General features: G+C 46.6%; 2 protein-coding genes across 12 annotated transcripts in view; one reads left to right on the forward strand and one right to left on the reverse strand.

The window, feature by feature from the left end:
* HHAT (hedgehog acyltransferase) overlaps window positions 1–12,552 on the forward strand; it is a 282,686-nt gene extending 270,134 nt beyond the window's left edge. For 7 of the 11 annotated variants that reach the window (XR_004314461.1, XM_032466401.1, XM_032466408.1 and 4 more), the window contains one exon: window positions 8,361–12,337. Coding sequence is in view for 6 of the 11 variants with exons in the window: in XM_032466401.1 (XP_032322292.1) it covers window positions 8,361–8,446 (86 nt within the window). In the remaining 5 variants the exon portion in view is untranslated. Of the gene's footprint in view, window positions 1–2,459; window positions 3,173–8,360; window positions 12,338–12,415 lie in introns of those variants that run through there. The other 4 variants (XR_004314459.1, XR_004314463.1, XM_032466410.1 and 1 more) reach the window with 4 other exon arrangements.
* The window catches only part of KCNH1 (potassium voltage-gated channel subfamily H member 1), a 337,422-nt gene continuing 330,029 nt past the window's right edge, over window positions 12,282–19,674 (reverse strand). Inside the window, 1 exon segment of the mRNA XM_032466400.1 lies at window positions 12,282–17,859. Coding sequence (XP_032322291.1) covers window positions 17,014–17,859 — 846 coding nt within the window. The 3' untranslated portion in view covers window positions 12,282–17,013.

Genomic DNA, 19,674 nt, shown 5'->3' on the forward strand with positions numbered 1-19,674 from the left:
AGCAGGGTCAGGAGCCCAGTGCTCGGCCCCACACATGGCAAGTCCTCCTGCCCCGAGGGAGCTGAGGGACGGAAGACCTGCCATCATAGGAAAAATGAATTGGACCTTCCTGCTTCCTTTGTTTGAATACTTCGGGGCATATATAGCCAAGGACAGTGCGGTGGAGTGCTGCACCTCTGTGCTTTGCTAATGTTCCAGTATTACCTTAAAATATTTTTTATGACAACTTTGAGAAAAAAATTATGCACAGAAAATATATCCATTTAATGCATTTTCCAGTTGTATATACCCTGAAACACATTCCTATAATCAAGATGCAAAACATTTCCATCAACCCCAAAGATTCCTAGTGCCTCTTTGTAATCTTATTTCTCCCTCTGCTCCAGCCCCAGGCAACCACCGACCTGCTTGTTGTTACCATAAATCAGTCTGCAGTTTATATAAATGGAATAACACTACATGTATGAGTTTGTTGATGGCTTCTTTCACTTAGCATAATTTTTTATTGTGGTAAATTATATATGACATAGACTTTACCATCTTAACCATTTTAAATGTACAGTTCTGTGGTGCTAAGTACATTCACATCACTGGGCAACCACCACCACCGTCCATGTCCAGAACTTTTTTCACCTTGCAAAACTGAAACTCTGTACCCATATAAGAATACTAACTCTCCACTCCTCCCAGCCCCTGGCAACCACCACTCTCCTGTGTGTCTCTGAAGCTGACTACTCTAGGTTCCTTATATAAGTGGAAATCATACAGTATTTGCCCTTTGGTGACTGGCTCATCTCATTTAGCATAATGTCTTCAAGGTTCATCATATAGCATTTGTCAGAATTTCCTTTTTAAGGCTGATGAGTGCATTTTATGTAAATACCACACTTTGTGTGTCCATTCATCTCTCAGTGGACACCTGGGTTGCTTCTACCTTTTGGCTGTTGTCAGTAGTGCTGCTGTGAACATGGGTGTACAAATCTCTCTTCTGATTGTTGCTTTTAATTCTCTTGGCTATACGTGTGATAATTTTATGTTTGATTTTTTGAGGAACCTCCATACAATTTTCCACAGTGGTTGCATCACTTTACATGTTATTTTTTTTAAGTGTTAGTATTATTTTAGTGTCTGTTTTTGTGTGCAGTTTTTTTCTTATTGAATAGTCAGTTTACAGTGTTGCATCAGTTACCAGGGTAGGGGGAAGGAGATGGGAAGGGATAAATTGGGAGTTTGAGATTTGTAGATACTAACTGCTATGTATAACATAGAGAAACAACAAGTTTCTACTGTATAGCACAGGGAACTGTATGCAGGATCTTGTAGTAACCTGTAATGAAAAAGAATCTGAAAAGGAATATATGTATGTATGTATATGGATGACTGAAACATTATGCTGTACAATGTTGCTTTTCTCTTAATGTATATATGTATTTATTGACGTATAGACAAGTTACAGTGTTGTATCAGTTTCTGGTGGACAGCATAATGCTTCAGTCATACATAAATATACATATATTCATTTTCGTATTTTTCACCATAAATTGCTACCTTGCCAAATTCTTGTATCAGCTCTAGTAGTTTTTGTGTGGAGCCTTTAGGGTTTTCTATATATAGTATAATGTCATCTGCATATAATGACAATTTTACCGTTTTTCTTCCAATTTGGATCCCTTTTATTTCTTAGTCTTGTCTAATTGCTATGGCTGGGACTTCCAATACTGTATTGAATAGAAGTGGGTAAGAGTGGGCATCCTTGTCCTTGTTCCAGATTTTAGCAGGAAGGCTTTCAACTTTGCACCATGGAGCATTATGCTGGCTGTAGGTTTGTCATAAATAGCTTTTATTATGTTGAGATATGTTTCCTCTATACCCACTTGGGTTAGAGTTTCTATCATAAATGGGTGTTGAATTTTATCAAATGCTTTTTCTGCATCCATGGAGATGATCATGTGATTTTTGTTCTTTCTCTCATTGATGTGGTGAGTCACGTTGATTGATTTCTGTTTGTTGAACCATCCTTGTGACCCTGGGATGAATCCGACTTGATTGTGGTATATGATCTTTTCTATGTGCTGTTGGATTCTGTTTGCTAATATTTTGTTGAGGATTTTTGCGTCTATATTCATCAGTGAAATTGGCCTGTAATTTTCTTTTTTGGTGGTATCTTTGTCTGGTTTTGGTATCAGGGTGATGGTGGCTTCATAGAATGAGTTTGGGAGTGTTTCCTCCTCTTCAGTCTTTTGGAAGATTTTGAGAAGGACTGGTATGAGCTCTTCTTAGTATGTTTGATAGAATTCCCCAGTGAAGCCATCTGGTCCTGGACTTCTGTTTGCAGGGAAGTTTTTTTATTGCTGCTTCTATTTCACTTCTAGTGATCGGGTCTGTTAAAGTGATCTATTTCTTCTTGATTCAGTTTTGGTGGACTGTATGTTTCTAGAAACTTGTCCATTTATTCTAAGTTGTCCTAGAAGCTGTTTTGGTGGTGATGTGAGCAAAAAGCTGACTGAAGTGGACTGAGAAGTGAGTGGAGGAAGCAAGAAGGGACTACTTGTACTAACTCCCTCCATGATGAAGACGTCAAAGAGGTAACCAGTAACAGTATGGAATCAAGGGAGTTTTCTTGGTTTGATTTTCAGAAGATGATAAACTTGACTAAGTTTATCCTTTCCATAAATTTATCCAAATGAGAAGTAGTGATACATAGAAAAGAAAGAAGAGGATTTAATAAACTACCTATACTGATTATTGTTATTATTAGACAGTTGTTGTTTTCAAATCAGTTAAGAAAGGTGAAGAAATATACATTAATACTCTATTTTATAATCACATAATTACCTTCACCTGTGCACTGAGTTTTTTTTTTTTCACATGGGTTGCAATTACCACCTGAGGTCACTTGCTTCCAGCCTAAGAACTGCCTCAGAATTTTTTATAAGGTATGTCTGCTAGCAGTGTATTCTCTCAGTTTTCTTTATCTGGGAATGTCTTTATTTTGTCTTTACTTTTTGAATGATAGCTTTGATGGATTTAGGATTCTTAGTTGACTGTTGTTTTCTCTGAACACTTTAAATATGTTTTTCAACTGCTTTCTAGGCTGTTTGATGTTTGAGAAGTCAGTTGAAATTAAATATCTTAAACCTTATTAAAAGAATCCGTATATACTCTCATGTTAATTTTAAAATTGATGCTGAAAATACAAAACGCTGTTTTTCTTTTTAAATTTTATACAAACTGGAAGGCAGGATATATAATGAGACAAAGAGTATTAATTGTTTAAAAACTATTTATTTACTAAAACTTCTCCCTACCAGTCAAAAGATACAAGTCCCTCTTTCTCTACCCTTCACAAGTCATGATTTTTCTTGAGAAACAAAACATCTTCATAAAACAATAAAAAAATTTTGTATGAAATTGCTGAAAACAGTTCGGTAATATGGACCTGTGGATTTAGGAGTGTCAGTTATCTACTGTGGTCTTGAAGGGCTGTTTTATTTTTGTTTGTTTTTATTTAAAGTGGGAGCGCTCCTGTGTAGACTGCGTGCGTCTAATAGTTTTGCTGCGAGGGCTGTTCTCAGTATGGATGGCTGCCACGTCTTCTGTGTGTGTTGGCTGTTATCCCTTTGATTAGGGGTATGGTTGGTGCTATGGTGATCGGAGCCTGCCTTGATTCTTGTTGAGCGGGGCCTCCTTTTTCGTTCTCCAGTTGTCACAGCCTTGACAGGGGCTGGGTCTGCTCCCCTGTTGCTGGAAAAGAGGCTTCTAGACCCGTTTCTGAGCTGTGGTGTGATTAGGCAGGGTTGGAGCACTTCAGCTGAGAAGAGTCACTGAGTATACTTCTGTAGGAGATGTCCACTGGGACGTGCCCTCTGTGGTGTTGTCAGTCACTTGTTATGCGGGCTTACAAAGAACTCTTTGTTGACGCTGCCTTTGTCCCTGCCTTAGCTGCAGGAATGTCAGCCACCTGCTCTGGTGTCCCCCAGGTTCTGCTACTTTCTCCTCAAGCCTCAGAAGCTCCGCTTCTGTCCCTGCTGACCTTCTGGCTGGCAGGGGGTGTCCCAGTGTGAGGGTGTCTTTTTGCCACTCCCTCCCAGTGGGACTGGTCCCTAATTAATTTTTTTTCCTTTTACCGAATTTTGTGAGACTCCTGTATTTTGAAGCGAGAGACACTCTGCCAGAGTTCAGTAGGTGTTCTGTGCGATTCAGTGGGTTTGTACATATAATTCTTGGTGTGTTTGTGGGAGAGGTGAGCTGTGAGTCTCTCTACGCTGCCACCTTGGTGCCTCCCCTCTACAGCATTACTTTTTAAACAAAGTTTTTCATTAGACCTGCTTCTTGTTCTGATTATCCCTTCACTTTCCAGAAAGCCAATTTGACATATCCTTTGACTTCTCATGGCCCTGCATGCTAATGGTCTCTTCCTTCAGTATCCTGAGCCTCTGCCTTTCTAGTCCTTTCATATTAGTGTAATTGCTCAGAGAATTGCTCAGCCATAATAACCTCAAGTAAAATTACATGGCTCACTATTTGCTATAGCCAGTGCCCTCTGTGTCCTACGTGCTTCTCATTAGCTCTAGTTATTATACAGCTCACCAATATCCTGTTAACAATATCATGATACAACCACCCACAGTATATTAACACCATCTATTACATACCTACAGTGGTCCTCCTAACTGAATCCATTTTGCTGTACATCCTACTTATATGCATTTAGCTCTGTCTGTCAGATAATCTGTCCTATTAATGATGTCCCCTGATCTTTTGCAACTGTTGTCTGACTCACTAGCATCCTCTTCATAATATCGTCGATGCTGCTTAGCTGTCATCCGTTAAAACTGTTCACCTGTTTGCATCTTGTTAGGTCCAGGTTTCAAAAGCCTACCACCAGGAAGATACATACATCATTGACTTTGGAGACCTAACTATGGATGTGCAGAGTGTGCAGGGGGCTTCAGCCTAAAGTACCCTCTTAAGAAAGATCTTTTCCTTTGACCAGTACAACACAGCCCACCAGGCTTTATGAGCCACATTAATGGAGTGTGTGCACGCACGTGTGCACAGGTGTGTGTGTGTATGCATTGCATGGGGTTGAGGATGTGGGGAAATGGGAGTTTACTGGACACTTAGGACTGGAAAGCTTGGTGAGAAGGGACAGCATGGAAGGAGAAACTTCCTGGGGAAAGGCCAGGGGGAGAGAGGACCGCAGGATGAGGTCAGTGCTCATTTGGCAGGACAGAACCCTTTTGACACCATCTTTTTTGTTAATGGCTGACCAGCCTGGATGACTGTGCATCACAGCAACCGTTAAAATGTTGCCAGAATGACAGACCATCCCAGTTTCTTTTCAATTTCATAATCCTGTGCTTAACTGAGCCCTGATGGAGAGGGTGCACTGCCCCAGGCATCCCCTCATGCTGGGGCCACGTCAGCACTTGGAGCTGCCACAGTTGAAGACCTTGTATCTACAGGCAACCACAGAGGAAGATGTCCAGGGCAGGGCCAGGCACCCAGCAAGTGCTCACGATTGAAGGCAGTGGAAGGGTGACTTGTGGCATCTGTCTTTTCCTTGTCATCATATATCTTACTCTTGAGGTCAGGAAAGGAGAAGGGGTCCTTAGCAGCCACTTGAGGTTGCTGTCTGTAGAAACAGCTTGTGCGTTAAAAAGACCAATGAGCTATGTGTGCATGAGAGAATTCTCAGATAATCCTTTGCATTGAACACTTCTTAAAAGCGCCACAAAATCTGTGATCTTAATTTTTTTTTCACATGCTTTTGTTTATTTTTGATCTCCCATTGTGTATATGGAGAAACGGAGGCCCTCCTAGGGTCTCCTAGAAGAGCCAGGATCACTGCTGTCTAGGTGCCTCCCTGCGTGGCATGCAGTCAGGCAGGGACAATTGCCAGGATCCAGCTGTGGTCCAGACTGAACATGTACGTGCCTCCCTCTGGGCAGCGTTGGGGTCGCTGGTCCTTGCAGTTCTGCGTGCTGGGCAGAAGCCTTCACAGGGCTGTCCCTTGACACCCACAGGGTCAAGCCCGGCTCTGCGACGCCCCAGGCCCGGATTTGTGTAAATGAAACACCCCCATTTTCCCACCCCCCGCAGCCAGCCCGTGTTTACCAAACATCCGCTAATGCCTCACCCTCAGCACAGCTGACGTCTGGGTCTGCTTCCTGTACCTAAAACCCCGTCCTCTCTTGCTGCTCCCTGAGCTGACCGAGAAACAGGTGTTGACAGGTCCCCTGGCATCTAGGTCTGAGCCACAGAGATGAGGGTCTCTAGGCAGGATGGGTCCATCTTGAAGCTTGAAAAAGTACCCGGCTGTACTGGGCTGAATAGTGCCCCTCCCCAATACATGTGTACCTGGAACTTCAGAACGTGACTTTGTTTGGAAATAGGGTTTTTGCAGGTGTAATTAGTTAAGGAACTTGAGAAAAAGTTCTTCTGGCCTCCAAAATGTGAGAGAATACATTTCTGTTCTTTGAAGCCACTAAGTCTGTGGTAATTTGCTCCAGCAGCCATAGGAGGCTCCTGTGCTGGCTGCCTGGCAGGTGGGAGGTGGGGCTGCAGGGCTGGCCCTAGAGCCAGGCTGTTGGGGGTCCTCTGCTACCCTCACTTCGCTTGCCTTCAGGGCCTGGAACAATTCTGCGCCGAGCCAGTCCAAGGAGCAAGTTGAAAACAAGAGTTAAGAGGAAGACCAGGGCTTGCTTTCCCCATTGTCACTCTCATGTTGGTGCAGAGAGACTTCTGTACCCTCTTCACACCTGTCACTACCGCCTTTGTTTAGTGCCCTGCCACGGGCCAGGCACCGTGCAGGTTGTTACATCATTTCACACAATCTGTATGTCTTAGCTTGGGCCACCATAACAAATTACCACAGACATTTCTCTCTCTCAGTTCTGGAGGCTGGAAATTGTAAGATCAAAGTTCCAGTGGATTTTGTTCCTGGTGAGGATCCTTTTCCTGACTCACAGATGGCGGCCTTCTCACTGTGTCCTTATAGAGCAGACAGAAAGGAAGATAGCTGCCTGGTGTCTCTTCTTGTAAGGGCACTAATCCCATCCTGAGAGCCCCACCCTCATGACCTTATCTCAACCTGTTTACCTTCCAAAGGCCCCACCTCCAGGTACCATCACACTGCAGGTTAGGGCTTCAACGTATGCATGGAGGAGTGGGTACCCAGTTCAGTCCATGGCACCTTATAAGGACACTGTTAAATAAGTTGCTCTGTCCCTCCTGGTTTTACATTTGAGATTCATTATGTTGCTCAAGGTCACACAGCTGGCAAATGGCAGAGCCAGGATTTGAACTTGTGTCTAACTCCATTTCAAGGACTGCATACTTAACCACTATGCTATGCCGATCGAACCCAAGTCATAATAATAATGGCAGCTTATGGTCGACATAGAAAAGAGCCTGCTAGAGTTATACTAACCCACAGTGGCTCCCAAATGCCTCCTCCCTACTTCTGTCCCTACCCTGCCCGCCCCTGCCTGTGCAGGAGTCACATCACACGATCCCTGTTTCTTGGATGACCTGTGATGTTCACACGTCAGGTGGTCTCTCTGGTAGCTTGTCCCTGTCCCTTTCCATGTGGCAAGGGACACCCCACACGGCCCAGTTTAAGTGTGCTCTGTACACATCATTACTGAGCACATGTTACATGGCTCGTAAATCCCACAGGAGTGTGTTTGTCTTTTCCAAGCTGGTGTTGGGAGCACCTTTGACACAGGACTAAGCCTTTCTTTTTTGGCATCTGGTACCTTCCACAGCACCTCTGGCTCTCCAGGCCCCTAGTAAGCATTTGAATAAGTGAAACACATAGAAAGCATGGAGGTCATTAAGCAACAAATACGCAGCAGAAAGGGTTGTTAATTTTTTAAAAAAGAAGAAAGAAAAGAACATCAGATATTCTAAGACAAGTGCTTGTTGAAGGAACCACTAAAAGCTTGACTTTCGAACGCAAATGTTTAATTTAGGCTCGTTCTTCTGCGTGCTTACAGATGGCACTCAATTCGAAACAACGGTCCATGTGTATTTTGAGATTTACTGTGGGTCTCGTGCACTTTTTATCTTTTTGATGATTAACTGCTTTGGTTTCTAAATATGTGTTCTTTAAAAGCTTGTCCTATTTCTAAACATAATTTGCATGTGCGATAGTGCACCCCTCGATTTTATGCTGACCCCAGTGGGGACGTAGGGGTCAATTTGCTGGCCTTCCAGTTAGAGCAGACTTTCTAGGAGGCACGTGTCTTAATGCATTAACCAAGGCCCATGCTGTTTCTGCAAAGTTTGCACTCGTGGGTGGTCCTGCCTCAGGCATTTCTAACTGCTCTTCCATCTCTGACCTCCCCCTGCAGGTTGGCCGTGGGTGACCCTCTCTGTCCTGGGATTCCTGTACTGCTACTCCCACGTGGGCATTGCCTGGGCCCAGACATACTCATAAACTAATGCCGCCGGCCCCTGTTGCTGGCTTCCAGGGCAGATGGTGCTTCACTCTGACCTCGCACCCCAAGGTAACCTCCAGGGGACCAGTGCTTGATCTGCTCATCTTTTCTTGAAGTCACCTCTTTCCAAGACTGGATGCTTGAGCTCACATAACTTTGGGAACTTAGAGATTGTCTCCCCCAGCTCCATCATTTTCTTGTCAAGGAAGCTGGGGTCCAGAGCTGTAAAGTGTCTTGCTTAGCTACACATGGTGACACTGTGATCCAGGACCCAGTTCCAAGGGGCCCGTCTTTCTCCTTTACCAAGAATTAAATGGAAGACATTTCTTGACTGAGGCAGAGAAATCCTGATTAGTGATGGACTTGTCCTCCACCGGGCAGTATTTCTGAAACATGTTGGTGTTGAAGTAACCCCCCCTCCCCCCGTTCTCCCCTGTCCTGCAGTCACGTCTCTAGAACCAGCACTGGGGTTTAGCCTCACACTTTATCTCCTCAGCAGGTAGGTAACAGAGCCACAGCTGTGTGTCTAATTCCCCGGGCAGAGAGGACAGAACGTGTTCTGTGGCATCACAAGGAGTCTGTACCCAAGGAGAGCTGTTCTTTGAGCTTCACCAGGGTGATCTACACTTGGCTGCTTGCTTCCTAGATTTTCAGAGAAATATAAACATGGCAGTTCCCTACTTGACAACTAATTGTTCAAGATATTAAAAAAAAAAAAGCAGAATTAAAAAAAAAACCAGGGAATAATGTATCCATAGACAGGCGCTATCAGGCAAGTCACAGAGGGTAAGGATGACTTCCTGTGGCCTCTCCGCTCTTTACGCACGTCCCAACAGCCGTCTTCCCACCAACTGGCTTATACTCAGTGGTTTATGTTTTGTTGTGTTTTGTTTCAAATACAATAGAGCCTTTTCCATCACATAGATAACCCACATTTTTGTAGAATTGTTTTGAATATTTTAAGGCAAATGTTTACAATCTAAACACACTGACATAATTCTGAATTATTCACTGGGAAGATGCTGGCAGGCCACTAATGGCCTCAAGTGGTAGATAATTCAGAATACTTCTATTTGGTTTTGGCTTTTTTGTTTGTTTGCTTTGAAGGGGCAGGGGTTAAGTGAAGCAGCTTTAAAATTTGAATCCATAGTGTACCCAATTATGGGAGAACCGGAACATCTCAGGCCCAGGAATTAATTGTCATTGAGGGGAAGGTGCACTTGGACCTGCTCTGTGCCCCACTGTCTCACATTGCTCATTTGGTATTGTCCTTGTGTCCTGGCTATCGTTATTAGCTCAGTGAGGTCTAAACTCCTAGAGTGCAGGACCAGTCATTTTGCTGGTGTCCTTTCTTCCTAGCCACTCTGCTTGGAAGAAGTGGGGAGGGGACCAGAGGTGGACGACAAGGAGTGGGCACACACCATGTTAGCTGCAGAAGACAGAGGCTGGAGGGAGACAGGCAGGACCAGGGCAGCTGGGTTAGTAAAGGAGAAAGAGACACAGGCTGGTGAATCCAAGGTACTGGAAAGTTTTAAGGAGGCGGTAAGGTTGAGTTAGTGAGCAGGCGAATGAATACAGTACAACTTCATGGGCTTTTAACACTAATTCAAGATCTGTAGTCAGCCAGAGGGCATTTGGTTGAAGTTGACCTGCAAGGGAAGAGCTTGCTAAGGGAAAAAGGTAGTATGAAGATGATTGTAAGGATGTGTCTAATATATGTGCATACAGATATATAAAATGCAAAATATTTTCAACTCTTCAGACACCATTTATATAAAAACAAATAGGCTTATTCACTCATTAAACTGTACTGGAAGAGTCAGTGAATATACTTGAAAGCAATAATCCTGAATTTCTTTTAAGCTATTATATGATTTAGAGTGGGTCTTAGGAATTAGTAAATGATTACTGTGTTTAGCTGTATGTATACCGAAGCCTGATTAACCAACAGGTGGATTATCCAGAACCACTGTTCTCTTAACTTGAACCTCTTGCTGTCCTCCAGCTGTAACGTGGAAATGATAATATGTCTCTTTTCATGCCTGTGACCTCAGCTCTTGGAGTTGCTTTAAGTTAAAGACCCTTGAGGTGTCTGGGCAGACAGAGCAGTTCCAGCTGAGGAACATCTGACGTGTCACTTTCCATAGTTAGCAGCCCTGACCACAGGGCTGGGGAACAACTAGACAGATCCTAAGGTTGCTTCTAGCCCCAGGATCTTCTGACTCCCTATCTGGTTCTGTGGGCACCTCGGACAGCTCCAAGCGTGATCGCCATGGTGATCCCCAAGGAGGCGCGTAAAACATCTGAAGGACAGACAGATGCTGGTCATTTTGACTAATTCTTGGGACCATGCAAGAAGACTGAGAGGTATTTCATTATTTCTTCAGATCAATTTGTTCGAAGTGACAGCAGAAAAAGCCTTTTGTTCTATCAGACTGCAGACCTAGGAAGAAAATATATCAATCATATAATAATTGTATAATGATCTATATATTGGGAGAATAGTAATTTAGTGGCAGTGGTTTTCTCCTTTTCTTTCTCCAGGCTGCTCATTGCTTATTTAAAATAATAATCATTAACTTTAAGAAATTAACTGTACTATAATGAGTTTCTTCTCTATCAAATGTATTCCTACAATAGGGCCAACTCATGAGAAACCAGATTATCTTGACAGCACTGGCCTTTCTCAGTGCATGTTGCGATGGCTCTGTGAGGCCTTTCTTCAGGGAAACTGTTATTTTAAAACAAACCAACAAAATCCCTCTTTTTTATGGTTGAAACCATTTGGCACCCAAAATGTAATATCTGTTCTTTGGCTCTGTATCATTGGTCCTTTTGACTAATTATAAAAATCATATTCACAAAGAAGGATTTTTTTTCACTGTTGAGGATATCTAAAGAATGCAATATTTAGTGCTTTCTTAGGTGAGACTTTTTAAAATGAACATCAATCATTTAGAATTTTAAAAAATCACGCTTAAATTAGTTTTATTATGCTTTTCTGCACTGTAAATAATAGTGTATGAGAAAGTGATTAAAAGTACTGGATTTATATTGCAGCTGTGTGAAATCAAGGAGGGGCCTGAATAAGGCTTGCAAATCACAGATTCCTCATCCCTGAATTACGTTCTGCTGTCTATAAAAAGAATGCCATTTTTGAAATGTCCATTGGTATTAAATAAGAACTATTGGTGGTATCATGGAGAATCTTGCCATGAGCAGGAAGCAATGCCCATTAGACCACAGCAGAACTGAAACAGTGCTGGTGGATAGGACTAGTTTAGGGGCAAGCGGTCCTCTACCTTAATAGCTTCTGAGACCATCAATGAATTAAAGCACAGGTCAGCACTCCTATTGTTAACACTGAGTCATTCTGAAAAGATTCAGTTAAATTTTTGTAGTATATTTTAAAGGCAGAAAAGCATTAATACACAAATTTCAACCCAAATTGTTCAAGGTTAAAAAGCTCAGCCCTAGGTAGGAGGTCACCTTCAGTTATGTGTTAAATCAACATGCTGTACCCCAATTTTCCAGTGATGCCAGGGTTTGAAGGCATCTCTGTACGTTTGTGTAGCAGGTAACTATTTCAAGATCATACGGCAGGGCATCTTCACCCCCATTCTCTCACTGTGCAGTACTTTGACACACAATCTTGGTGTCTCTAGAATTTTAAGTTCTCAAAGACCCCACAATTACAAGTGCTGTCCAAATTAGAGCTCCCCAGGCTCCTGACAAGGAGAAAGTACCACCCGCCTGGTTCTGTCATCTCAGGTCAGACCACCCAGTTCAATGCCTTGAACGTACATAAGGAAAGGCAACAGCACTCATGTATCATCATGTATAAAATAGTTTATTACCATAATAAATAAACTTTTTTTTTATTTTACAAATGTCATTTGTGCTTGTTTAAAAATGTTGAGAAGGGGGTAACAATGGAGGGGCCCATGTTTCTCTTAACATTCCCCAAGCTGCAGTCATACCGTGGAGTCCTGGCAGCATCCTCAACTGACCACAAAAACAGTGTCAGCTCATTTGCACTTCTGTTGGTGCATGCTCATTTGGACAAGGTGGCAGATGCAAAGGAAGAAGAAAAACCCAATGAAGGATTTGGCCGGACGCAACGGGAAGAGTGTTAATATCAGGAGGGCCAAATGACGAACTGCTCGTGAGTAGAAGTGTCCTTGCGGTGGCGGAGAAATGTCAGATCTGGGCAGTCTCCATCGGATGCACAAATACCGCGTCTGAATAGTAAAAGAATACATTCATGGGGGGCGGGGGGGTTACACCTTTCTTCACAGAAAAGCAGTTCATATCCTGATACAAGATCTGTGAGCTTCTCATTGAACAACTAACCTATCTGTTGGCTGACTCAGAAGTCACAGATAAAGAGGCAATGGCTCTAGGAAAACTTTGAGGGCGGGCGGGCGGGCGGGGGGCACCTCCCAGGTCCGGCACCTGTCGGGTATTCAAGTCCAATTCTAGAGGTTCCAGAGGGAGTCTGATATGCTCGCATGAGAGTGAAGTTTCATTCGAAACTCATTTAAGCTGGAGACAAATTCACATTGATTCTTTTGAACCATAGGTGGCGGCAATTAAAACGTCTCAACATGAACACACTGGGTGAGAAAACAGTGCTTTCTCTGATGGCTGCAGTTGGTGCTCAAAGGACAGTGAAATCTCCGGTTGGAGGGCACAAGAGCTGGTGAAGGTAGTTTTTACTGAAGCGAGCAAGAAGGCAGTGCAATGATGGAGAGACAGAAGAGAGGCCATCCGGGCGCCGGAGTGTTCCCTCTGTGGGCCTCCTCTTTAAGCAACACTATGTAAGGAGGGAGGTGAGGGGAAAGAGTGTTGGCAGCTCCATCACAGTTGGAGTTCCATTCAAGGGTCTTAAGGCTAAACATCTTTATTGCAAAAAAAACACTGTACAAATCTATTCATCAAATGAACATGGACTTGTATCGCCACCAGGAGGGTACATGTGTCATAGGGTGGTCCGAGCAGCAAGGGGAGAGGAGGCTCTTCCTCCTCCACCTACCTGGCTTTCATTTTACTCCCCACACAGGCTTGGACAGTTACAGAGCTGGTTTTGTACTTTCCACCTAAGGATTCGGGAGAAGGTGATTGCTGGATAGGGTGGTGTGATGGAATGTGTTTTTATTCTGAGCTGTGCTAACTCCACTTCTGAAAGAGGATTCCAGCAGACAGCACAGAGGATGCTCTAGAAGGTGGAAGGTAAAACAAGCCCAGGAATTAAATGACAAGAGATGGGAACAGTTTTGAAATGCTTGTTGTATGTAGCATCAGAGTTTTTGAAAAGCCCCGGGTTGCCTACTGCTAAGCTACAAACTCTTTGCACACAGATTTCATCTGACATCTAGAATATAAAGAATGGCCTTAGAGGGAGAATCAAGCCAGAGAGCGTGAGTGTGAGGGAAGGGGATGGATGAAGGTGGAGATATCAGAATTGTGCATGGGACCAGGGCTCCTCAACTAGACGGCTGCCTCGCTGTCCTTCCTCCAGGAATCTCGTCATACCTGGTGGAGGAGCTCTCCACCAAGAACCAGTGTACTGTCTTGTTGACCGTCTTATTTCATAGACTCAAGCCCCACTCCCACTGCTGCCATCAGCAGGGGGAGGGCATGTTCAGCAAACAACCAAGTGGTAGGGGCAGGACCTCCTGCTCCTAACAGCCTGTCAGGAGGCTCTCTGGGAAATGGAGCCTCCCTGTGCATAACGTGCAAAGTAAGGAGTTTATGGAAGAGATCAAGTACCCAGCAATGACTGGGCAATGGTAGAAATACATCCTGTTCCCTTCCCTCAAAAAGGAAAAAAAAATAGCTCAGGTAAATCTACATCTCATAGCAAAACTTGCTCTAAAGTCTAAGTCTAAAGGTTGGGTCCAATACCCAAATGCCTTTGGTTTCCCTGATCTCTCTTCAGCCACCAGATAACTGTACAGGGGAAGGCTGAGTCAGTGGTATCTGAAGCTCGTGGTCCTTGCTTGGGAGGTCAGCGCAGCATCTGGGCAAGGGTAGGTAGGTAGCACAAAGCAGCCCGTGGCCAAGTGCACGTCATAAAAATGCAAGGGAAGGTGGTTTGGCTCATTAAAAAATTTTTTTTCCTTTCCCCAGAGAAAAACCATTATAGCAAAAATCCCCCAAATCCTTGACTGGAGAAGAATAAAAGCATAGACAGCCACCCCGGTGGTGCTCCCACCGTCACCCCCAGGAGGGTGTGTTGCAGGCCCTGACAGTCGATCCAGGCTGCTTGTCACTAGCCCAGTTTGACTCCGAGGAGTCGATCCAGCAATACATTCATGAAGCGTGATTTTTTCCCCTCTAAACAGGTCTGGACTTCAAAGCCTCACCCATCAGCATCTTTGCCCCTCAGCTTGACAGCCCTGTACTCCCCAGGCAGAGCTGGAGGGCAGGGCCTGCAGGGAGCTGCACAGGAGCCTGCCATCGAGTCCCGGAGAGCGGGGCAGCCGGATGCGGGAGGTATCAGGGCCCTCGCCCCACCTTAAAGCGGTGAGTTCTCAACTTTGGAAGCAGGCTGACGAGCAAGTTTAAGGAACAGCACACTAGAACAAACTAGAACGTTTCAGGGCCAGCTGGCAGATGGAATTCCAGCTATTTTACAGCCTCAGCCCCGAGGACTGGCTGGCAGCTTGTCAAGTGAAAGAGGCCGAAAGCCCCATCACTTAGCCAGAGTGATAAACAGTCAGGGCTCGGCCTTGGGAAATGTCACGTCCTCCTCTTTGCAAGCTGCCATCTAGGGCTGAGACCTTACTGGGCCCAATAAGGTCTCAGCCTCGGGAAGCCAGGGGCCACCCCATAAGCCTCCTGGGAGAAGCTGCAAAAGTGTGCGGGGCCTCTGGGAAAGAATCCTGCTCCCCAGGACTGTCTGTGCCAACCCTGGGGACAGCTCCTCTCTGCACAGACAACTGAGGTCCAAGTCCCGGGTCATGCCATGGCCACTGAGTGGGACTGAAGGGGTGCGGGGGGAAGGTGGGCATGGAGAGGGGGCTTTCAGAAACACTAGCTAGCTTTGGTAGGGCAGGCCCTGACCTTCAGGCTCCCTTCCGTCCTGAGGATGGGATGACCGTGGCGTAACACGTGCAGAAGGTCAGTGCCCTGGATAGTTCCATGCTGGCACTAACGGTCCAGATCATTTGCATGCCTAACTTCACCCTTTTGAAGCTGAGTTTTTAGAGTCCTGACCCCTCTTTGCACTTTCTCTGGGAGAGACCTCTTCTCTTGCCTTTCTCAGATGCCACTGAAAGGAGCCCAAGGATTACCCGACCCCAGGTGAAGGCGAGGCAGTGGAGGGTCCCGAGCATGGTGGCATAGGGACTTGGATGACCCGTAGGTGGCTCCATGATCGTCATTCTGAGCTCAGACCTTCCCTGTGGACCACAGCTCCATGGCCACCTCTCTCCATCACTTTACAGAGGCAGCCTGGAAACCCTTGCCTCTGTCTCCAGTTCCTGAAGTAAGTTCAGTCGCGGCCCTGCAGTCTTCGGTTTCTCTTGAAGTCTTGACGTTAGTATGCGATAAAGAGATTAGCTTTAAAATAAGGCCAAGCATGGCTCCCGAGTGTCCTATGTGAACCCATGCAGCGGACAAAATACAAACTTCTGTAGGGCAATCCCAGTGAGAATCATAATATAAACAGTGCTTACTACAATCATTTTTCTGAGGTTACGTGTGTGTCTGGTTTGCTAATAAAGCAAATCTGGGCTCATCACCCTTCCTGCCAATGCTCCATACCCTGAGGAATGCCACAGGAACACTTGGGAAGAGGTTGACACGGAAAGAAGCAAAGGAGCCTGCGTGGTGAGGCTAGTGGCGTGGCGTCAGGCCAGAGATTCACCTGGGGCCCCGGGGGCCCTCCCCTGTGGCTCTCCCATAGGAGAATCTCTGGGTCCCCACGGCCCCTCTCCAGCTCTTACACTCGGCTCATCTCTTTTGGGAAAGGCGACCAAGTGCCTAGAGGAGGCGCCACAAGCACTTCAGCTGGTTCTCGGCCTGAACCATTAGGGACAGAGTCCCCTTGTCCCGAGCTTGTTACACATACTGTAGGCAAATACCTGGTGATGTCCAAGGACAGGGAATGCTGCGCACTCCCTGTGCCCACCACAGTCTTCGGGGGTCTTGGCGGAGGAGCCCAGCCTGGTACAGGTTCTCGGTGCTCTCCCACCACTCCCCAAGGGGCTGCTGTTCTTTTCTGGTAGTTTCTATCTTTTACAAATATCATGGCAGTAAAAAATTAAAAATGAAGGAAAATACCCTTTAGACGGCATGCCCCCTCTTCCATAATTGTGCAGAGACAGTTCAGATGCAGCTGCCATCTTGCGGGGTGGCACACACTCCTCTTCCCGGATCTTTCCCCAGAGAGAGAGGAGCGAGCGGGCTTCAGCGACGGGTCCCCCTGGGCTTTTCTGTCGGGAAGAGCCTACTTGCAAAGTTGTTGGTCATGTAGCTGTGTGTGGTGGGGGCGGTGTCCAGGGCAGGATGGTAGGTTTTCTCCTCTTTGACTTTTTTTTTTCCTCCCCCAACAGACCTCTCAGCTGGCTCCAAAAATGTCTCTCTCTGATTCTGGGGACTGAGGCCTGGAGATTTCAAACAGCTCCTGAGGAGACTGGGAGGCTCTGCGGGAAGTTAGTATCCTGAGTATCTCGGAGAGCTGTTTCTCAATGTTCGTCATTTTGCTGTTCAGGGCCTTGATGTCCTCCTTGAGCTCGTGTTTCACCTCCAGGACGGTGGCCTGCAGCGTCTGCTCGGGGATGGGGTAGAAGGAATGCTTGACCTCCGCCAAGATGGGGCTGTGGTCCTGGGGGCTGCGGGCCTCGCCCGCGTTGTCCAGACGCAGGTCGCTCTTGGTGATGCCGCTGTCACACGAGTCTGTCTTCTTGAGTGTGGCCTCACCCGCCGCCTTCGTCCTCTCGGGGAGCGTCTCCATGGACTCGGCCTTGGACACCTTGCTCCAGTCCTCCGCCTTGCCGCAGGTGTCCTTGAAGCGGGCCCAGCCCTTGCGCTTGGCACAGTCGCCCCCGCCGGCCTTGGGGCCCTCGGCCTCGGGCGCCTGCAGCCGAGCCTGGTCCAGCCCCACAGAGGCGGCAGCCGCCGGGAAGGCCACAGGTGTGGCGGGGCTCTCGCGGACGGTGATGACGCTGGCCTTCACCAGGCCATGGTTGCTGTGCTCGGTGAGGATGCTGCCCTTCTCCACGTCCAGGTCGTCCGGGTCCCGGCCTCCCCTCTCCGCGGCCAGCCTGGCCTCCTTCTGCTGTCGGAACCTCTGGAAAAGCCGCCGGACAGGGTGGTCGGGCGGCAAGATCAGGGGGGCCTCGTTCTTCCGTTTCATGCGCTCTTCCTCCTCCCGTTTCACGTCGCTGATCTTCCGGAACACGATCTGGAGGAAGACAGAATGACATGCCCTGTTAACTCGGTGGTGGCTCTGAGCACAGCCTAAGCCACATATTACAGGATACCCCGAGGAAAGCCTGCCCCAAGGACTTGCCACAGGACCCCCAGGTTTTGGGGAGGCACAGGTGGTGTCATGCCAGGAGCCTGGGCTTTGGGGTCAGCCAGAATGAAGTCCCAGCTCTGCCATTTAGCCGTGTGATCTCAACAGGTATCTTAACTTCTGAGTCTCAGTTTCCTCCTTCAAAAGGGGGAGAAATCCCTACCTTTCTGACTTGTAAAGCCAACAGATGATGACTTACGTGCAAGCACTAGCCCGCTGTGAGTGCTTAAAATGAATCCTCCTGTGCCCCCACCATTTCAAAACCTGTGCTTTTTTTTTTTCCTTGTGTTTTTGTTTTTTACCTCTAGGTACAGATGATCTGTAAGTCACTCTACTGCCTCGAGGAAGCCCTTGCTGTCCCTCCACCTGACCCAGAGCTCTCTGATGCCGCCAGATACGATCGACAAGATGATCATTTTATACAAAGTGCCAATAAATACAGAGGAATCCAACAAACACTGAATTGCTTGACACCAGGACTCAGTCAGCACACCGTTGGCAGACTGGAGGCTCACACCTGTCACCTGACTTCATCAAAGCTCCTGGCACTGGACGACTTGACACTAACAGGTGGGTGGGACGGACCACCTGGTTAAATCCTCAAGCCACATTACTTGGGTCCCAATGCGTGGCTTTCTGACCTCCACAGGCAGCATTTCTCCATGCCTAGCTATGGTTTTTATAACCTTGCCTCTCCTGGTCCCCTTCAGCCATACCCTGTCTGCTCCTATAGATATAAGCCATGGGACTCAGGAGAATCTCGTCCACTCTGAAGAGTAACCCAACTAAAAGCATCACAAGGATGGAGGGACGGTAAGTAGAAGGATCAGGACCCTTTCTGCCTGTTCCCCCAGTACTCTGAGTTGGTAGCCTTACCCTTTTGTTCTGGGAGTGGCCCCTCATCTCCACCAGACATCCCAGTCCTCCTCACACCAAGGCGAAGCTCAAACAGCACCTCCTCCAAAGCCTTCCCTGATTTCACTCCCGTCTCCCAATCCTGACAGCCTTTGCTGTGCTCATACCCCTCTTCTGCCCGAAAGACTGTCTTGAGTCCAGCTGTAGTTTGACGTGTGCTACTTCACGCTGTCCTTGCGGCAACTCCGGCAGGTGGGTACAGTCGTTATCCTCAGTTTTCAGATGAAGAAACCAAGCTTAGAAAGGGTAGGTGGCCACCTGAGAGCACTCACTGGGGAGCTAAGACCCTAGCCCTCTGAGTCCCCGTCCATGCCCATGTTCTAAGCCATTCTGCTAGGGGAAATGCCCTGGTTTTAGGGGAGAGGATGATCTTCTCTTGTATCTGTCGATAACCTCTAACCCAGCCCCACCACCCCTCCTCCACTAGTTTTTCTTACTCCCTGTCCATAACCAGCTTCTCTAAAGAATTCAGGAACAGAACCATGAAGTAGAGAGATCTGGCCAAGGGTGGGAGAGAGGCCCAGAAGTTGAGGCTTTCAGAGCATTTAAAGACAGAAGGACTTACTAGGTACATTAGGACCTACTCAGTGTGGTCCTGTAATTCAGCAGCATGGAGGCATGACAGCATGAGATCCAGGCTTTGAGACACATGAGCCCAGTGTTTTGGTTATTGGAAAAAATCTTGCCTCCCTGGAGAGTGGTGAGGTCACCAGTTATCCTCAGGGCATAGCACGGGGTAGGAAGAGTAGGAACACAGAGGTCCTAGTGGACTTCATCCACAAAGAA

Source organism: Camelus ferus, chromosome 23 (genome assembly GCF_009834535.1).
Source record: "Camelus ferus isolate YT-003-E chromosome 23, BCGSAC_Cfer_1.0, whole genome shotgun sequence".
Lineage (NCBI taxonomy): Eukaryota > Metazoa > Chordata > Mammalia > Artiodactyla > Camelidae > Camelus > Camelus ferus.